Consider the following 16,482-nt stretch of genomic DNA (forward strand, 5'->3'; position numbering starts at 1 on the left):
CTTATTATCAAGGACTAATATTACAGAAGACAGTACTATTGTGGTGACCTAGCGGTGAGATAAGTGTGTGACGTCACTCAGAAAGTCATTACCAAAAAGAAACGCACGTACGATCGGACATCGCCCTTTGACCCCGTGATGTACCTACATACCAGTAACCAACTCAGCCATGGCCATCACCATGACTCAGCAAAGACAACAGTTGTGTTGTCGTCCTGGGATCCACCTTCCGTCGTTAGCTCAGCCTGGAGGACATTTTCAGCAGGTCGGAGGATAGAATGGTTCGATTATATCTTTATATACTCTACCCTACAGTTAGTGGCTAATCAACGGATATAGTCTGCTTGCCCTATTAATTTGATCCTCGGCGGCCTGCCACCATAGGATCTGCTCAGAGATTTAGTAACTCATACTCGCCAGAAAATTCAAGGCCCTACAAAATGTAGCTCTGCTGGTCGTCAGCGCTTGTCACTTTTGATAACAGGGCTGTTCTGTTTATTCAGTCAGTGACGGCAAGGTTACTCTTTAACCTGTTTGATTACCGTGGCAAAGTTGAGCGTAACGTACCGCACCGCACCGGAAGCGGTATGATAGGTGACTACACTTCCGGGTTGCAGATTTTGCACAAACGAACGAAATATTATGGAAACGCTGTTTTACCAATACCTCATTAGCATGTGCCATAGTATGATTTAGGAAATAGCCCAATGTATATTTCATTATCTTTGCAGACCCTAACATAGAACATGATGTCGACCGGTTTCAACCTGTTCCTGGCGGTCGCCGCCATCTTGTCCCAGCACGTCCGAACAGCCGACATCCTGGTCGCGACGTTGATGTTCGGCAGCGCCTGGCTGGACGTGGCGAAGATTGCCGAAGTCTTGGCTTCCCGAGGACACGTCGTCACCGTGTTGGCCCATGCAAGCCAGAAGAGCGACCTGATGCGGAAATGGCCAACATTGCAGTACGAAACATTTGGAGATCCTGGAAAAACACCGGCTGTGAAGGAGTATCTAAAAACTTTGACTCAGACGGTGGTAGGTACTGTTCTCGGGACTACATATACATGTAGTAGCAATTAAGGAGGATACGACAGGGACGATTAATGGGTGTTTTTAGCACAATGTTGAATTCTTCCTTGTAACATCTTATTATACCTCTGGCTTCGGTTGTCAGTGAACGCATGTAGTAATATTGCATTTTGACATCTTTGCATTCTCACTGTTACAGGCGTTTTCTTCATCTGGAGTGTTAGACCTCCTAACCCATACAAACACCTATTTCTCATATATGATGGAGCTTAATGAAGAGACATTGAGTGATACACAACTACTGAGGAAACTGAAGAACAGCCACTATGACGTTGTCCTGACGTATCCTGCCTTCTCTTGTGGGCCCCTCGTGGCGCAGTACTTGGACCTACCGCTAGTCTGCACACTTCGTTCTCTGCCTTTAGGACAGGGTGTGTTTATTACCTTCGCTAAGAAGGTTATGTTTTCAGTAGCGTTTGTTCGTGTGTGTGTGTGTGTGTGTGTGTGTGTGTGTGTGTTTGTGTGTGTGTGTGTGGTTTGGCAAGATAACTCAAGAAGCAGTGAATGGATTGGACTGAAACTTGGTATGTGGATAGGTCTTCATGAGACCTAAAAATGATTAGATTTTGGGCTCCCTGACGGCTTTCCTAGGTAATGTAGCAGAACTTCCGGTTTTGATATCTCACGATCTGGACATGCTAGGGTCACGAATTTTGAATGGCAGATATCTCTTGGGATAGGAAAGAAGTGACATGAGTTTGGGTCCCCTAGCAGCTTGTTCTGGAACTGCAGGAGCATTTGTTGAAAAAAATTTCGAAAGAGGATAACTCAAAAACCGGTTGATTGATTGTCGTGATTTTAGGTATGTAGGTAGTTTAAGTGATGCTTGACATAATCAGATGACAATTATGCAAATCAGGAGCTAATCTGCATAATTAATGAGGAAATTCTATAAATCTGCTTTGTTCGATAATAGAACTATGAAACAGATTATATAAATGAGGACCTAATTTGCATAATTAATGGCAAATTTTTATAATTTCATAGTTGTAACTGCTGGGAATTTCATACTTGCCACATTTGGAAGTGAAGGTGAACAGCAATAAACATAATTTATTCAAATCATGACCTCATTTGTAAGATAAGGCTGTCATTGGGTGGAGAATATGATCAACTGATATAAACCATGCAAGTGAAGAATTTACAAAATCAATGATTAAAATTGTATAATTCGTCAACCGCAAGGGTTAACATCATTTGGCGAAGGTATGAGATCGTGGAACTCTTGTATTTGTACATTTGTACATTGGCCATAATATATAATGCAACATTACCTAAGTCTATGTTCTTGAATGTTGAATGCCAAGAATCAGAACCTTCTAATCCTACCGAAGAATTAATTGAGCAGCTACTAGCTCGCTTGGCCCATTGCCTGGACTCGGTAAGATGAGGGCATCTCCTTTTTTGTCACTCATCTTTTCCAACACACACACACACACACACACACACACACACACACACACACACACACACACACACACACACACACTCTCTCTCTCTCTCTCTCTCTCTCTCTCTCTCTCTCTCTCTCTCTCAGGATTTTCTAACATTTGTTAAGGGCTCATACTAGTTATGGAATTGCTTTTGCGTAAGATATGCCCATTAGCGATTTTTATAACACGTTTTCAGACATCCGAGCCACCGGTGTCCCCAATCCTCTCGCCTACGTACCAACAGTGTTGTCAGGTCTGTCAGACAAGATGACATTTTTGCAGAGAGTGAAGAACGTCCTGGTTTACTTCGTAGCGACCACCATGGCACAGATGGTCATCGACAAGACTTTCGACGATATTGCAAAAAGGTTTGTGAACATATTCTTACGTGCGCACATTCAAAAACTAGTAACGGGGTGTTCAAGTTTCCTTTCAAATCGAAACTTCTGTTTCGACATTCACACTTATACTCACACATATATTGATACATTTTATAAAATAAAAATTTCGTAAAAATTTATTTCATAAAATATGGTTTTGGGATACTGCATATGATTGAAGTGCGTCAGAAAAAGTACACTTAATGTAAGCGCAAATTTTATTACCGTGCATATATGGAGAGAATGTAACATATTTTTCATGATGTTTCAGGATGATGGCGACAAACATAAAATAAAAGTTACTCTACCAGAGTTCGTTAAAGAAACCGCTCAATTTCCAATTACCTGAGCTGACAAATAGTAATAAAATAGTCAGATCAAGAAGGTTATAGTCTGATAAAAATTCAACAAGAGTTCCACGACCTCATACCTTGGTCTACAAAACGCTACCAAAACATAACCTATTTGGCAAACGTAATAAATTGGCAAGTAATGAATAATTATGCAAGCAAAATAGTGCTGCCGCACGTTACATTTGAATCTATGTTCGCTAGATAACACCGTTCCCCATTTGGACAGTAACAAGACGACACTCAGCTGCAGTATCATTATTTTTGTAACCAACAGAACTATTGGCGACAATTATACAATGTCCGCTGCTCTTGCAAGAACCGACGCATGGCTCTACCAATCAGATCTCATGTTCGACTTTCCGAAACCCATGATGCCAAATATGGTCAGCATAGCAGGTCACATGGCAGAGCGAGTCAAGCCGCTCAACGAGGTAGGCCATATAGAAAGAATGCATAATGAATGCAAATGCATAATGTTTACCTTCGCATAGGTCTGCTCTGTTAGGCAAACGCATTCATATGATCAGACAGGAGTCTAAATCCCATCTGCTATTAAATTGCAACATGAGGTAACTCAACACCAGTTACCATGGGGATAGACTGGTTCAGGTCATTGACCTTTTTTGGTTTGGAGAAAAAGAGCTAGGAAGAGGAAACTGAGCAAAAACAATATTTCGGTAAACATAATTAGCGTTACTCAGAGGACTACCGAAGGACAAAAAAAGGTGAAACGTAGTTTGAATAGAAACAAATCCCTTGTAATTACTCATAATATAAACTCATAAAGAAGGGGGGGGGTGAGTTTAGGGGGCCGGCGGTGTCTGGAGAGAGTTTTTAGGGGGGGGATGAGTTTAGGGAGGGGGGGAGCAATTTACGATATTTAACCCTTCTATAATTAGCCTAACTCATATACTTTCCTTTTGATAACATCATAGGCGCTGGAGAAGTTTATGCAGAGTTCTGGAGATGACGGAGTTGTGCTGGTAACGTTCGGTTCCATGATAGCGGCTATGCCCGCAGAGATAGCCGACATGCTGGCCGCTGCTTTTGCCCGCCTGCCGCAGAAGGTCGTGTGGCGCTACACCGGAACACCTCCGCCAAGTCTGGGGCCAAACACCAAAACCATGGAGTGGGTGCCTCAAAGCGACCTGCTAGGTAAGTACTGTCTGCACCCAGTGGAAAGTAATAGTATAAGGCGCGGTTGATAATAAAAATGCTATTTCTATGCTATTATTTAGATACACGAGTTACTGTAATTGCTTTCATCAGAAAGGAAAAAAATCAGTCTGCTTTAGGGAGGGAGACTGTGGAGTTAGCGGCATAGCTCTTGAAGGCATGTATCAATGTCAATCATTTTTTTCAGTAACAGTCCAAAATCAAATAACGTAGGGGGGCTAACACGGGTGACGGCGCGTCTGTAAAATCTGTGGCGAACCCTTTCAGGGAATAATAAAGAGGAGTACAGAGATTTTTTTGTACTCTAGACCAAATTAATTATCTAAAAAAAAATAAAGGATACACATGTTCATTTCTCTAGAACAATGTCCCCCTGACGAAGGTATGAGATCTCCGACCTCTAGTTTATCATTGGAATTACTACCTTAATTTTTCCTGCGTTCATGTATCATGTCCTACAGGGTGATACATCCACAACTTCGCGCTATTCTGTGTAATTTGAATCATACGGTATACTTTGAATCTTTCTTACAAAAAAAAACAGCTCATCCCAAGACAAGGGCGTTTGTATCACACTGTGGCTTCAACGGAGTAGCTGAGGCCATGTACCACGGGGTGCCCGTGGTCGGCATGCCGCTAATGAGCGATGCTCATGACAACATTGCACGGATAGTGGCACGTGGGATGGCGGTGTCACTGGACATCCACACCGTAACGTCAGAAGAGGTGTACCAAACCATCACTACCGTTATTTCAGATCCTAGGTAAGTATGAGTAATAGCTGTCTGCGATATCTCTTTAAATTCGTTTTATTCAACTATAAATGGAACACTCGCTTTGTTCTAACGGCCCAAGATAACCCCAATGGAATACACGTTCTGTTCCAAAGTTCCGCTACGCTCACTCGGTGGTTTTATTTGGTGGTTATAGCAACTGTCAAAGCTTTATCACATCATATACACATCGGGTCATTAGCCTTTAACTATTGACTAATAGAGGTCATACTGATAGAGTGTAGCAATGAAACGTAGTATTGAACTGTCCCTTTGTTTCAGGTACAAGGAGAAAGCCGACAAGGTCTCCTCGCATCTTCGTGACCAACCACAGTCGCCCATGGAGCGGGCAGTCTGGTGGATAGAACACGTCATCAAACATGGCGGCCTCCCTCATCTCAAGTCGAGGGCAGCCGAACTTCCCTTCTACCAGTACTACCTTTTAGACGTCATTGCCCTGATTTTGGCTGTTATATCTGCTGTGTTGATGTCTTGTTGGAAGTGTTGTCCTTTTGCATGTGGCTTGTGCAAGCGGGGTAAGACTAACACCAAACTGAAAAGTCAGTGAGTGACCGTTTTCTAAAGCTAAAGAACAATGACCGACAGCACGTTTTCAAGGTCATTGCTTTTTGAGTGAGATGTATACCATCTAGAAGCAAAGACAGTTAGTTTGTTTGTTTGTTTGTTTAACTACTTTGTGGATTTTATAAAAACGCAAAGTAAGTAGTATTCCACGATCAACTTGAGCAGTAATAGTCATCTTGTGTACAGATTTTTTTAAAGAGTAGAGTAGAGTAGAGTAGAGTTGATTCATGCCGGGTAGGAGTCCTGCTCCAATTTGGGCCGCTCTTCAGTTTACTGACATCTCTGGACGTAGTGGGTGGTCCAAAGCTCTATAATTGTAGACGACCGGGTGTGTTTCCATATACTCGTCAAACCTCTTCTTGAAACTGTTTACACTAGGCGCCATAACTACCTCCCCAGGAAGCTCATTCCACCAGCTTGCCGTTCTATTTGTAAAGAAGTGTAGGCGCATATTTGTTTTTGCCTGCGTCCTCTTTATTTTCAGGTGATGACCTCTAGTTCTCTTCTCTGTTGTTATTGGTAGTAGACATGCTGTATTGTACATCCCGTGTGTGTATTTATAAACGTTGATCATGTCACCCCTCAATCTCCTGTAGACCAGGGTAGGTAGTTTTAGTTTCTTGAGCCTCTCTGTGTATGAAAGATCCTGCAGGCCTGGTACTCTCTTTGTCGCTCGCTTAAATAAACGAGAGTTACAATATCCTTTAAATATGAAGCCAATTGATTCTATGTTTATTAAGGTCAATTCTGTGTACGTGTGTACTTGTAAAAAAAAAAAAAAAGAAACACTAAGCCGTACCCTACACCTGTTTGGAGATTAATAAATGACAATGTGACTTGTTGTTTCTGGCGTTTCTAAAAAGTCAAACCACTTTTCCAAGTTTGGACACTAATACGTCAGTTCTTGTAACGTCAGTACTTGAAACGTTCTTTCAACCAACTTGTATTTTAAGGTTTAAAATACTAACGGGGGGTGCCCTAATTCCGACCCATCCCTAATACCGAACTAGTTTGAAAAATCCTTGTTGCGGCGTTATGCATGGGAGCATGTGCCTAAAAATAATCACAAGAATGGACAATGTTTTTGTGTTGATATCAGTAATCTCACAAAGTTTGTTTTAATTCCTACACTCCGACAACAGACGAGTGAAAAATCTGTGTGAATTCGACGCTTGTTCAGGGGTTGACGAGCATGTCAAAAATGCAGGTTTTGCTTTTCAAACAGCCACTTTGGAGCAAGTCGCGTAATCGTAAAAAGAGGACTTGTTTGGGACAGAAAACAGTTGTAGATTGTTTTAGTCATAATTTGTGTATTATAATTTCTAAACTCTTCTCAGATCGACCTGTGTTAATACACTAGGTCGGAATTAGGGCACCCCTTTTGCGATAGAACGTTCCACCGGCAAAATGACAAAAAAACTACCGTGCGTTTTGTGAGCCATTACGCTTGGGTGCAAGCCGCTACACTGAAGTGAAATACACAGCTGTGCAGCTTTAATCGTTGTGATCTTTATCTGTCAATATTATATCTCATGTTGCGCGGGTTTTTGGTCAGATAAACTATTACCAAAAGTCTGTGCGTTTGCATGGAACATAGGTCGGAATTAGGGCACCCCCCGTTAACGTTTGGTTATAGATTTGGTATAACTTCAATCCTATAACCTATCTTGGTGAACCTTACCTCTCCTGTTTTAGCTTCAATGAAAAGGTGATGAGCAGGCCGATTTATTGAATAAACAAAGTATTTCACGAATAAGTAAAGCCTCCCACAAACAAACAAACAAACGAAGAAAATTTATCTTTAGACACCCCCGCGTCTCTCAATCGCCTCGTCCAGGAGGTCATAGGTCAGACGGCAGCTTGGCGGCAGTTTCGAGTTGGTGACGTCGTCTGTGCTGCTCTCAAACAACAACATCAATATTCATTCTTTACAGATACATATTTACCAGAAACTGACGCTAAAATGTCGCCAGACACCAAATTACATTCCAGGTCGGTCCTCGCAACCAGGTACCGCCCAGGCCGGCAGAGTTTGGGCGATATTCGGCGTTTTTTTCGTCGTCTGGAACAGAAGAAGAAGGAGGCACAAGATGGCGACAGGGGAAGCGAAACAGACAGAAGACCCTGCCCAGGAGAAGCGGGACCGTATGAGGGTCCATGTTATTAAAGAGATACTGAAGACGGAGGAAGACTACGTCCACACCTTAGAATTTCTGGTCACGGTAAAGAAACGTTTTCTGATGGTGTTAGTTATGCGCACAGGTACTTGTATTTGTAGGTAGAAATATTAATTTGATTTGCATTGCACTTTAAAATAACAGTTAACACCCCTATTATATGTTTTGCCATGTTTTTTCATAGAAATTGTATTTATAAAATTTTTCATCATATATTCTGGATTTGTTAAGGCATATTTCCTTTGCTTTCTGAAGGGTGATTAAAAAAAAGCTTTTTTTGGCATAATTGTTAGGCCTTTTTTTAATTTGTCGGCTTTCCTTTGGGTATCCTGGCCAACAAAAGATTTAAAATCTCGGCCAAAACCGATCTAACCTTTTCATGGTGAGTATTTTCTTGGACAGTTTTGACTGGTGAACTGATAAAATCTGGTCCATTTTTACAGGTGGTCACTATAGACAGGATTCTTAATGCTTGTGGAAATGGAAAATTATTCAACAAGAGACCACCAGAAGTGTTCACATTGGCTAGCTGGTCCTTATGTATAATAGGTGGTCACTTGTGCAGGTTTGCGATTATGTCTGGAACCTCATCTCATTTTTGGAGTAGGCCATCCTGAAGTCGTGAAGAGATTGCGTCCAGGGCTCGAAACTAATTATAATACTTTTGGAATGGATGCACAGAAGGAAATAGATGCCATTATGTTGTACAATGTACATGTAACGTTACATGTACATGTGCAGTTAAGTTTACCTATTTTTAAGGCCTTCCTGAAGAGGATGCGTTCTCGCATGGCGACCCACAACGACAAGCTGATTACAGAGGAGACCATCTGGATCCTGTTCTCCAACATCGAGCAGCTGCTGACGCTCCACCAGAAACTCCTCTCCACCCTGAAGGAGGGTCTCCAACCCGAGCCACACGCAGGGCACGAAGTCGGAGCTTGCTTCCTCAAACATGTAGGAAAAATAGGAACATTTTACTTATTTATTCGTTAATGAGGTGATTATTGATGTTTTATAGATCAAGAACAGATACAGTGAGTGAACCATCCTTCAAGAAACTATAAGTCATCAAAAATTTACTTTTGAGAATATTTTGTGGGCTGCTAGTCCTTGCAAGACTGGGATCAATAGATGACAAATCAGATGGTGAGTGCGTGTGTGTTTAGTACATGCAAGGAACATTAAAAAAGAAAAATATTACTAGTAATGACAAAAGCAAATTGAGGAATGCCTGACCCTGCACCAGAAACTCCTCTCCACCCTGAAGGAGGGTCTCCAGCCCGAGCCACACGCAGGGCACGAAGTCGGAGCATGCTTCCTCAAACATGTAGGCTGGGCTCAAAATTTACTATTTTTCAATGATTTTTCAAAGAAATAGAACAAATATATTGAATGAATCATCCAGGATAAGTCCTCAAAAATTTCATTTTGAAAATACAAAGAGAATTTTGTGAGTACAAAGCTTTAATGACAGCATATTTAGTGGGATTTTAACCCTAGTGAGACAGGGGTCAGTGTTTAGTGCTGCAAGGACAAAAAAGGAAAAGAAGTCAAAAATCTTAATACTATGACAATTTTAGCAGAGATGTAAGTTTTCTCGCTGTAGGCCCACCCAGAAAAAACATGGCTGCAGCTCCGAAGGTTATATGAATATATTGAATGGATTACAAAACGCCATGTTGGAAAATTGTCTCTAAAGACAGAGGTGCCAGTTAAATTAAGTTTTTTTTGCAAGCTCCACATTTCTTGTATAAAATCTTTCCATCAATTGATTACATTTTCCTGTTTTGCTCTTGTGTAAGGTATTTTCACAAATTTGTAAAACATATTAAATTATGTTTCAGAGCAGTTAATATGTGGTTTTGTAAACATACTATGCCTACATTTCTGCAAAATCAATGCATTAATTTATAATTTCAGAAATGGGCAATTTGATCAAATTGGTCTGTTGCCTAGACAACTGGAAAATCTATGGGATTATATAACCAATGATTAAATCATAAATACAGTGGGTTGACAGATGAAAACTAAATCTAGAATTTAGTATAAAATAAAATATATAGTATATCATCTTGAAATAAAGACTAAGCTTTAACTTCCAACACTTAGATACAGAATTGGGACTTACCCCAAATTTTCGGTTGACTCCATCAACCTTGTTCACTTTCATGCCCAGTATATCATCTGTCATGATAGACATTTTTTATATGTAATATCTTAAAGTTCTAGGGATTTTATAAGGGACAATTGAATTGAAAGATCAAATGCGCTTTGAATGATGAAAGCTATTTTTCACTATTGAAAAGTACATACATTCAAGAAGGATGAATTACTGTAAATGCATTTACCTTTGCAGTGATTCTAATCTGTTTTAGGAGGGAAAAGGAGGTTTTCTTGTTTTGAGAAGAGAAGTTTGACTTTCAAGAGAAGTTTGCTATTGAAACAATACAGAACAGTACAGTAGAGCTATGAAGCATATTCACGCTTTTATGATTTTATGAATAAGAGGTCAGTTTGAAAGATCCAAAAATGAATCACTGCATTGTGCAATACATGTTGACAGTTGTGCATACGTATGTTGTTCCAGCTGTCAGAGTTCAGTGTGTATGAGATGTACTGCAGTAACCATGAGAAGGCCCAATGGCTGCTGTTGGAGCTACAGAAGGACCCAAACATTAAAGGCTTTCTGCTGGTGAGTCTTCTACTCTTTGATGCAGTGGGTTACAAGTATAACAATGTTTTAACTTTCAAGAGAGCATGTAGGATGAAAATTGGGTAGACGTCTAGTGACGTAGATGCCCGATGTCATTTTCATATGATTGTGAAGTCTGCGTATTGTTTTGTCTTGTGTTGTGTTGTTGGAATCCAGGAAGATTAGACTAATGGATATCCTAATAAAGTATCAAGTATCAAAGCAGAATAAATGACGGTCTGTGTAAAAGGTTTTTTTTATCCAACATTTTGGTGACTGTCATGGTTTTCACATGAAACATTTTGGTGACTGTCAACTTAGTCAGGGAAGAAGGGAAGAAGGTAACAGACGGTCAATGAAATGTCTGATGTAAAAACCCACTGGTTGTTGAACCTTCTTATACAGTCTCATGCCAACCTGATGAAATTATTCACAAATAGCCACATCTAGTAGTCACAGATAAATGGCCTTCATATAACTTGAAAAAAAAAATGGTTGGTCCTACAGGTATCTTATCGCTATGTACCTGACATGACAGTAATGTACACAATGTGAACATGTGCAATGTTAGTGTTACTGTAACTTGTCTGCTCCACATTTCCAGGCCTGTATGTTGCTGGGAGGCCACAAGACCACAGATGTCCCACTGGAGGGATATCTCCTGTCTCCCATCCAGAGGATCTGCAAGTATCCTCTTCTACTCAAGGTATGGACCCTTCTTTTGGATCAATGTGGGGTGGGTTCCTTTAGATGCTCAAGGTGTGGCCCTCCTTAAACAGGGGGCCTCTGGCTTAACGTCCCTTCAAAGAGGACGTCCCTAACTGAAGCTTATAGGTACTCATTTTCACCTGCTGCAATGCATGCCTATAAAGCTGGAGTATTACTCCAAAGGATGGTTATACTGGCTACACCAATACAGATAATGTTACACATTTAACTCTACAGTTTCATAATAACCTTACGGTTTTCCTTTTTCTTCTTTACTGTAACACTGTACCAGGAGTTCAGGATACAGAGATTTCTTTTACACAACGAATATTGTCTCTTACCTTGCTTACGTTTTGATGTCTATCAGACACCTTTCTCAGAGCTTCTGACTGGAGTTCTGCTTCTTGCCGCTATATGTAACTAATGTAGGTGGCGCTTTTGCGGCGAGAACACAATCCCAAACTTGGCCGAGTTTGTACCCCCCCTTACGTTCTCCGATACCGAAACGTAAGCAAGGTAAGAGACAATATTGGTTGTGTGAAAGAAACCCCTTATCCTTAACTCTACAAACCCGATGAAACTGATTTCGGATGTGCCATGTACCAGGAGTTGCTGAAGCAGACAGTATCGACCCACCCTGACATCGACCATGTGAAGTCTGCCCTGGTGGCCATGAAGGACGTCTGCTCCAAGATTAACGAGACCAAGCGCAGGATGGAGAGTCTGGAGGCTCTGGAGGAGTGGCAGTCTAAAGTCGAGGGATGGGAGGTGCGTGGAGCAATCTATCAATCATCAATTAATCAAAATGTTTATTCATTATTTTCAGTCTAGCAGGAGACAAACTGTAATTTCCAACACAAGAAAATTGGGAGTTACCCAAATGTTCTACCAGCCAACTCCAATCTTTGCCAAGGAATGAGCAATCCACCTCTCGATTGCTCATTCCTGGAGATTACAGTTGGGAAGTCAAAACTTTCTTGTGGAATGTGTGTATTTCAGTATGCAAGTATTTCAGCACCAAGGACAAGCACGGCTGTATGTTACCTTCTCCCCGCTGTCTTGTCCCTTAACCGATAGAGAATCTAATCAAAGCCAAATGTGTTTAAGCACAGCTGTATTTATACCTGTATTTGCAACAGCTTTCTTCTGTTTGTTTTCCTGTCCAGGGATCAAACATCACGAACACCTGCACAGAGCTGATAAAACAGGGCATGTTGCTGAAGATTTCAGCACCAAGGACAGGCACAGCCGTATATAAGCTTGTATTAACACAGCTTTTTCCTGATTGCTTTTTTTTTTGTTCAGGGGTCGAACATCACGAACACCTGCACAGAGCTGATCAAACAGGGCCGTATTTAACCTTCTCCCTGCCACCTAAACCTGTAACAAATAGAGGATTAATAGCCAAATGACTGGTGTATAGGTTAAAACTATTAAGTTCTTTTGCCTTTTTGGTTGTTTTCTGTGCAGGGATCAAACATCACGAACACATGCACAGAGCTGATCAAGCAGGGCATGTTGCTGAAGATTTCAGCACCAAGGACAGGCACATATACACTGTATATAAGCTAGTATTTACTACTTTTGTTGTCTTTTCCAGGGATCTAACATCACCAACACCTGCACAGAGCTGATAAAACAGGGCATGTTGTTGAAGATTTCAGCACCAAGGACAGGCACAGCTGTATTTGTACTTGTATTTACCATACTTCTGTTTGCTTGGTTTTTTGTTGTCTAGGGATCTAACATCACCAACACATGTACAGGGTGAGCGACTTGGAATATTTCAGTATATAAGTATTTCAGCACCAGGGACAGGCACAACAATTATAGCACCAAGGACAGCTGTATTTGAACTTGCATATACTACTTTCTTACATTTATTTTTTATCAAGGCCAGGTTAAAAGGACAGGGAAAGGATCTGGATATTCCAATTTACTAATATTTTGGCACTAAGGATAGGCACAACTGTATCTAAAGTTGTGTATACCACTTCTGTTTCTTGTCCAGGGATCTAACATCACGAACACCTGCACAGAGCTGATCAAGCAGGGCATGTTGCTGAAGATCTCTGCAGGAAACGTGCAGGAGAGGGTGTTCTTCCTGTGTGACAACCTGCTGGTCTACTGCAAGAAAATACCCTCCATATCAAAGTCAGTTCATCTGATTTTGCTAGAAAAAAATTTATTTCGATTTTTCTGCTCAAAATAAAGGAGTAACATTCCCTTTGGCAAGGGCACAACACTGGGGCCTGCAAGATTTGAAACCAGAACCTTTATGTTCTAAGTCAACAACCCTAACAACAAGATGACCTTGCCTCCATTTTTTTAGATATGTAGACAGCAAAGAAAAATTAATATTCCTCATGCAACTAGATAAACCATGTATTATAAGACCCCATTTGTTCTTACAGTTACAACTGTCTTAAACTTGAACCTGTACATTCCAGTACTGGTATACATGTACATTACACATTCATATATATGGTGACACATTCATATATATGGTGACACATTCATATATATGGTGACAGGAGTCTAAATCCCTCCTGCTATGAAATTGCAGCATGATGTAACCCAACACTAGTTACCATGGTGATAGACTCCGTGGCCCAGGTTATTGACCCTTTGTGTTTGGAGAAGAGGAAACTGAGCAAATACAATATGTTTTCCTTTGGTAAACATAATAAGGATTTTCATTCATACTCTGTTTCTCCCACCCACAGAAGAGTGATTGGTAAGAAGACCCTGACCAAGCGACAGTCTATCATGATGCAGCAGCTGCAGCTCCCGTCATCGCAGGAGACAAAAGTCCAGTACGAGTACATCTTCAGGGGCAGGATCAGCACTGAACTCATGGAGATAGAGAACATTGAGGATGGAACTGGTGAGTTTATGGTTTTAAAGTGCTAATGCATTACCAGGGGGTCCAAAATCTGATTATTTCTTTCATAGGTCAAATCATACCCACCCACCAAGTTTCACGACAATCCATCCAAAGCTTCTTGAGTTATTGTGCTAAACCACATCCAGACATTCAATCAAATGCTACTGTAAACGTTATAACCTTCTACAGAACATTGAGGACGGAACTGGTAGGGGTTATAGTGAAAGATAAAATAATCTCAAAACAGTTCACCAAATGAAGTCAAATGAACTTAATGAACAGCTGAGCTACATATGCTCTTTTACTGCTCATGACAGAGAAGACAAATGCTGTGTACAGACAGTATTTACTGGTTCATTGTATGGGGAAATTCCCCTACATGTAGCTCTTTTCACAAGCACAACGAACAGCTCAACATCCCATCCTTAGGACTGTTACCCAGTGAGTTTCCAGTAGTAGCAAGCATGTCATGTGAGCAACAACTGTCGGGATTCAAACTCACGACCTCTTGGTTTAAAGGTGTCTGTCTTCCTTGTCAAGGCAAGTGAAAATGGGGGCTAGTGGATGAGTAGGCACAACTGTTAGAGTTTTACAGTTATGAACATATGAATCCTGTTTTCCAGCTGACTTCCACAGTAGTGGGTACACGGTTACCAACGGCTGGAAGGTCCACAACAATGCCAAGAACAAGTGGTTCGTCTGCATCGCCAAAACTCCGCAGGAGAAACAGGAGTGGCTGGAGGCCATCTACCAGGAGAGGGAGAAAAGGAGAAGTATGTTCAGAGCTTGAAATACTTTTTTCTACATACCTGTGATAGTGAAGGTAACATTGAAAATGTTCTGCACCAGACAATTTTACCTCCGCCGCTCGGAATTTAGGATGTAACTTACATTATGTATAATTACACTGAAACTGTTCAGAAACCATTGCCAGTATTTCTTTTACACTTTACTCACGTAGGTGGTACCTGTCAATGCTGCAAATAAAAATCCACATACACCTATTTTGTATATGAGTCTAGTATATGGACCAGTGAAGGTAGGCATCAGAAACACCTACACAGCCCCAATTTTACCTGCACTAACCTGCATTTGGCAAATAGGACAATGTCTAAAAATTCCTTAGACAATAGAAATTATAAATCTCATCCCATACTACATAGTCTTTGGTAAGGATTCATCTCATACTATGTTTGTTGTCTATGGTCCTTGAAGTGCTATGTAGTGGAAGATGCCATATGATGGAACCTTGTAGATATGTTTTGCAATAAAGCAATAAAGTTTATTATTGTTGACTGATCTGTGTTTCTTGGCCAGGTGTGAAGCAGTCCCTGCAGAGAGACACGTGGAACCTGATCTCTGAGAAGGGCGAGCGGCTCTACCACCTGATGAACCGCAACACCAGCCTCATCAGGGACAGGAAACATCATCTCAGGACTTACCACAAGTGCTTCGTAGGCAGGTCTGTCAAACTCTCTCCCCCTCCTCTCTCTCTCGCTCCCTCTCTCTGTCTCTTTCTCTCTCTCTCTCTCTCTCTATTAAGTACCACCTGATGAACCACAACACCAGCCTCATATGGGACAGGAAACACCACCTCAGGACTTACCACAAGTGCTTTGTAGGCAGGTGGGAGGAAGACTCCGATCTCTCTCTCTTCCTCCCTGTCTCCCTCTCTCTGTCTGTCACTACATAACCCTAACCTCCCTCTGTCTCTCAGGACTTCCTAACTCAAACCCGAACTCTAACCTAACCCTAACCCTACCACCTGATGAACTTGAACACCAGCCTCATCAGGGACAGGAAACACCACCTCAGGACTTACCACAAGTGCTTCGTAGGCAGGTGTGTCTCTCTAGTGCTTGCCAACCCTAATCCTAGCGCTAACCTAACCATAACCATTACCATTACCATAACCCTACCACCTCATGAACCGCAACACCAGCCTCATCAGGGACAGGAAACACCACCTGAGGACTTACCACAAGTGCTTTGTAGGCAGGTCAGTCTCTCTCGAGATCTCTGTCTTTCTTTCTCCACTCCCTCTCTCTCCATCTTTCTCTCCCTCCCTCCCTCTCTCCCTCTATTTCCTCCCCTCTCTCTGCATCTCTCCATCTCTCTCCCTCTCTTTCCCCCTCTCTCTCTCTGCATCTCTCTCTCTCCCTCTCTCTCACTCTCTGCATCTCTCCCTCTCTCTCTCTCTCTCTCAGTTAGGAACTTGCATTGC

The 16,482-nt window shown here is 41.5% G+C and overlaps 2 protein-coding genes across 3 annotated transcripts in view; both read left to right on the plus strand.

The window, feature by feature from the left end:
• The first annotated feature begins 71 nt into the window (after positions 1–71).
• LOC109466420 (UDP-glucuronosyltransferase 2C1-like) lies at positions 72–5,882 on the plus strand. 2 transcript variants are annotated; one of them, XM_019764137.1, is made up of 8 exons: positions 72–265; positions 732–1,037; positions 1,231–1,462; positions 2,721–2,892; positions 3,532–3,688; positions 4,193–4,412; positions 4,978–5,197; positions 5,489–5,882. In XM_019764137.1, the coding sequence occupies exons 2-8, from the start codon at positions 747–749 to the stop codon at positions 5,772–5,774; spliced, it is 1,578 nt and encodes a 525-aa protein (XP_019619696.1). In that variant the 5' UTR covers positions 72–265; positions 732–746; the 3' UTR covers positions 5,775–5,882. The 2 variants fall into 2 exon arrangements, with proteins under 2 accessions (XP_019619696.1, XP_019619695.1); XM_019764136.1 differs by having other exon boundaries at positions 75–281.
• A 1,787-nt stretch (positions 5,883–7,669) lies between these two features.
• Positions 7,670–16,482, plus strand: part of LOC109466409 (phosphatidylinositol 3,4,5-trisphosphate-dependent Rac exchanger 2 protein-like) — a 36,004-nt gene continuing 27,191 nt past the window's right edge. The window contains exons 1-9 of the mRNA XM_019764120.1: positions 7,670–8,013; positions 8,731–8,925; positions 10,559–10,663; positions 11,268–11,369; positions 11,978–12,139; positions 13,383–13,525; positions 14,098–14,258; positions 14,882–15,031; positions 15,576–15,720. Coding sequence (XP_019619679.1) covers positions 7,882–8,013; positions 8,731–8,925; positions 10,559–10,663; positions 11,268–11,369; positions 11,978–12,139; positions 13,383–13,525; positions 14,098–14,258; positions 14,882–15,031; positions 15,576–15,720 — 1,295 coding nt within the window. The 5' untranslated portion in view covers positions 7,670–7,881. The remainder of the gene's footprint in view (positions 8,014–8,730; positions 8,926–10,558; positions 10,664–11,267; positions 11,370–11,977; positions 12,140–13,382; positions 13,526–14,097; positions 14,259–14,881; positions 15,032–15,575; positions 15,721–16,482) is intronic.

Source organism: Branchiostoma belcheri, unplaced genomic scaffold, assembly GCF_001625305.1.
Source record: "Branchiostoma belcheri isolate BF01 breed outbred unplaced genomic scaffold, Haploidv18h27 scaffold166, whole genome shotgun sequence".
Lineage (NCBI taxonomy): Eukaryota > Metazoa > Chordata > Leptocardii > Amphioxiformes > Branchiostomatidae > Branchiostoma > Branchiostoma belcheri.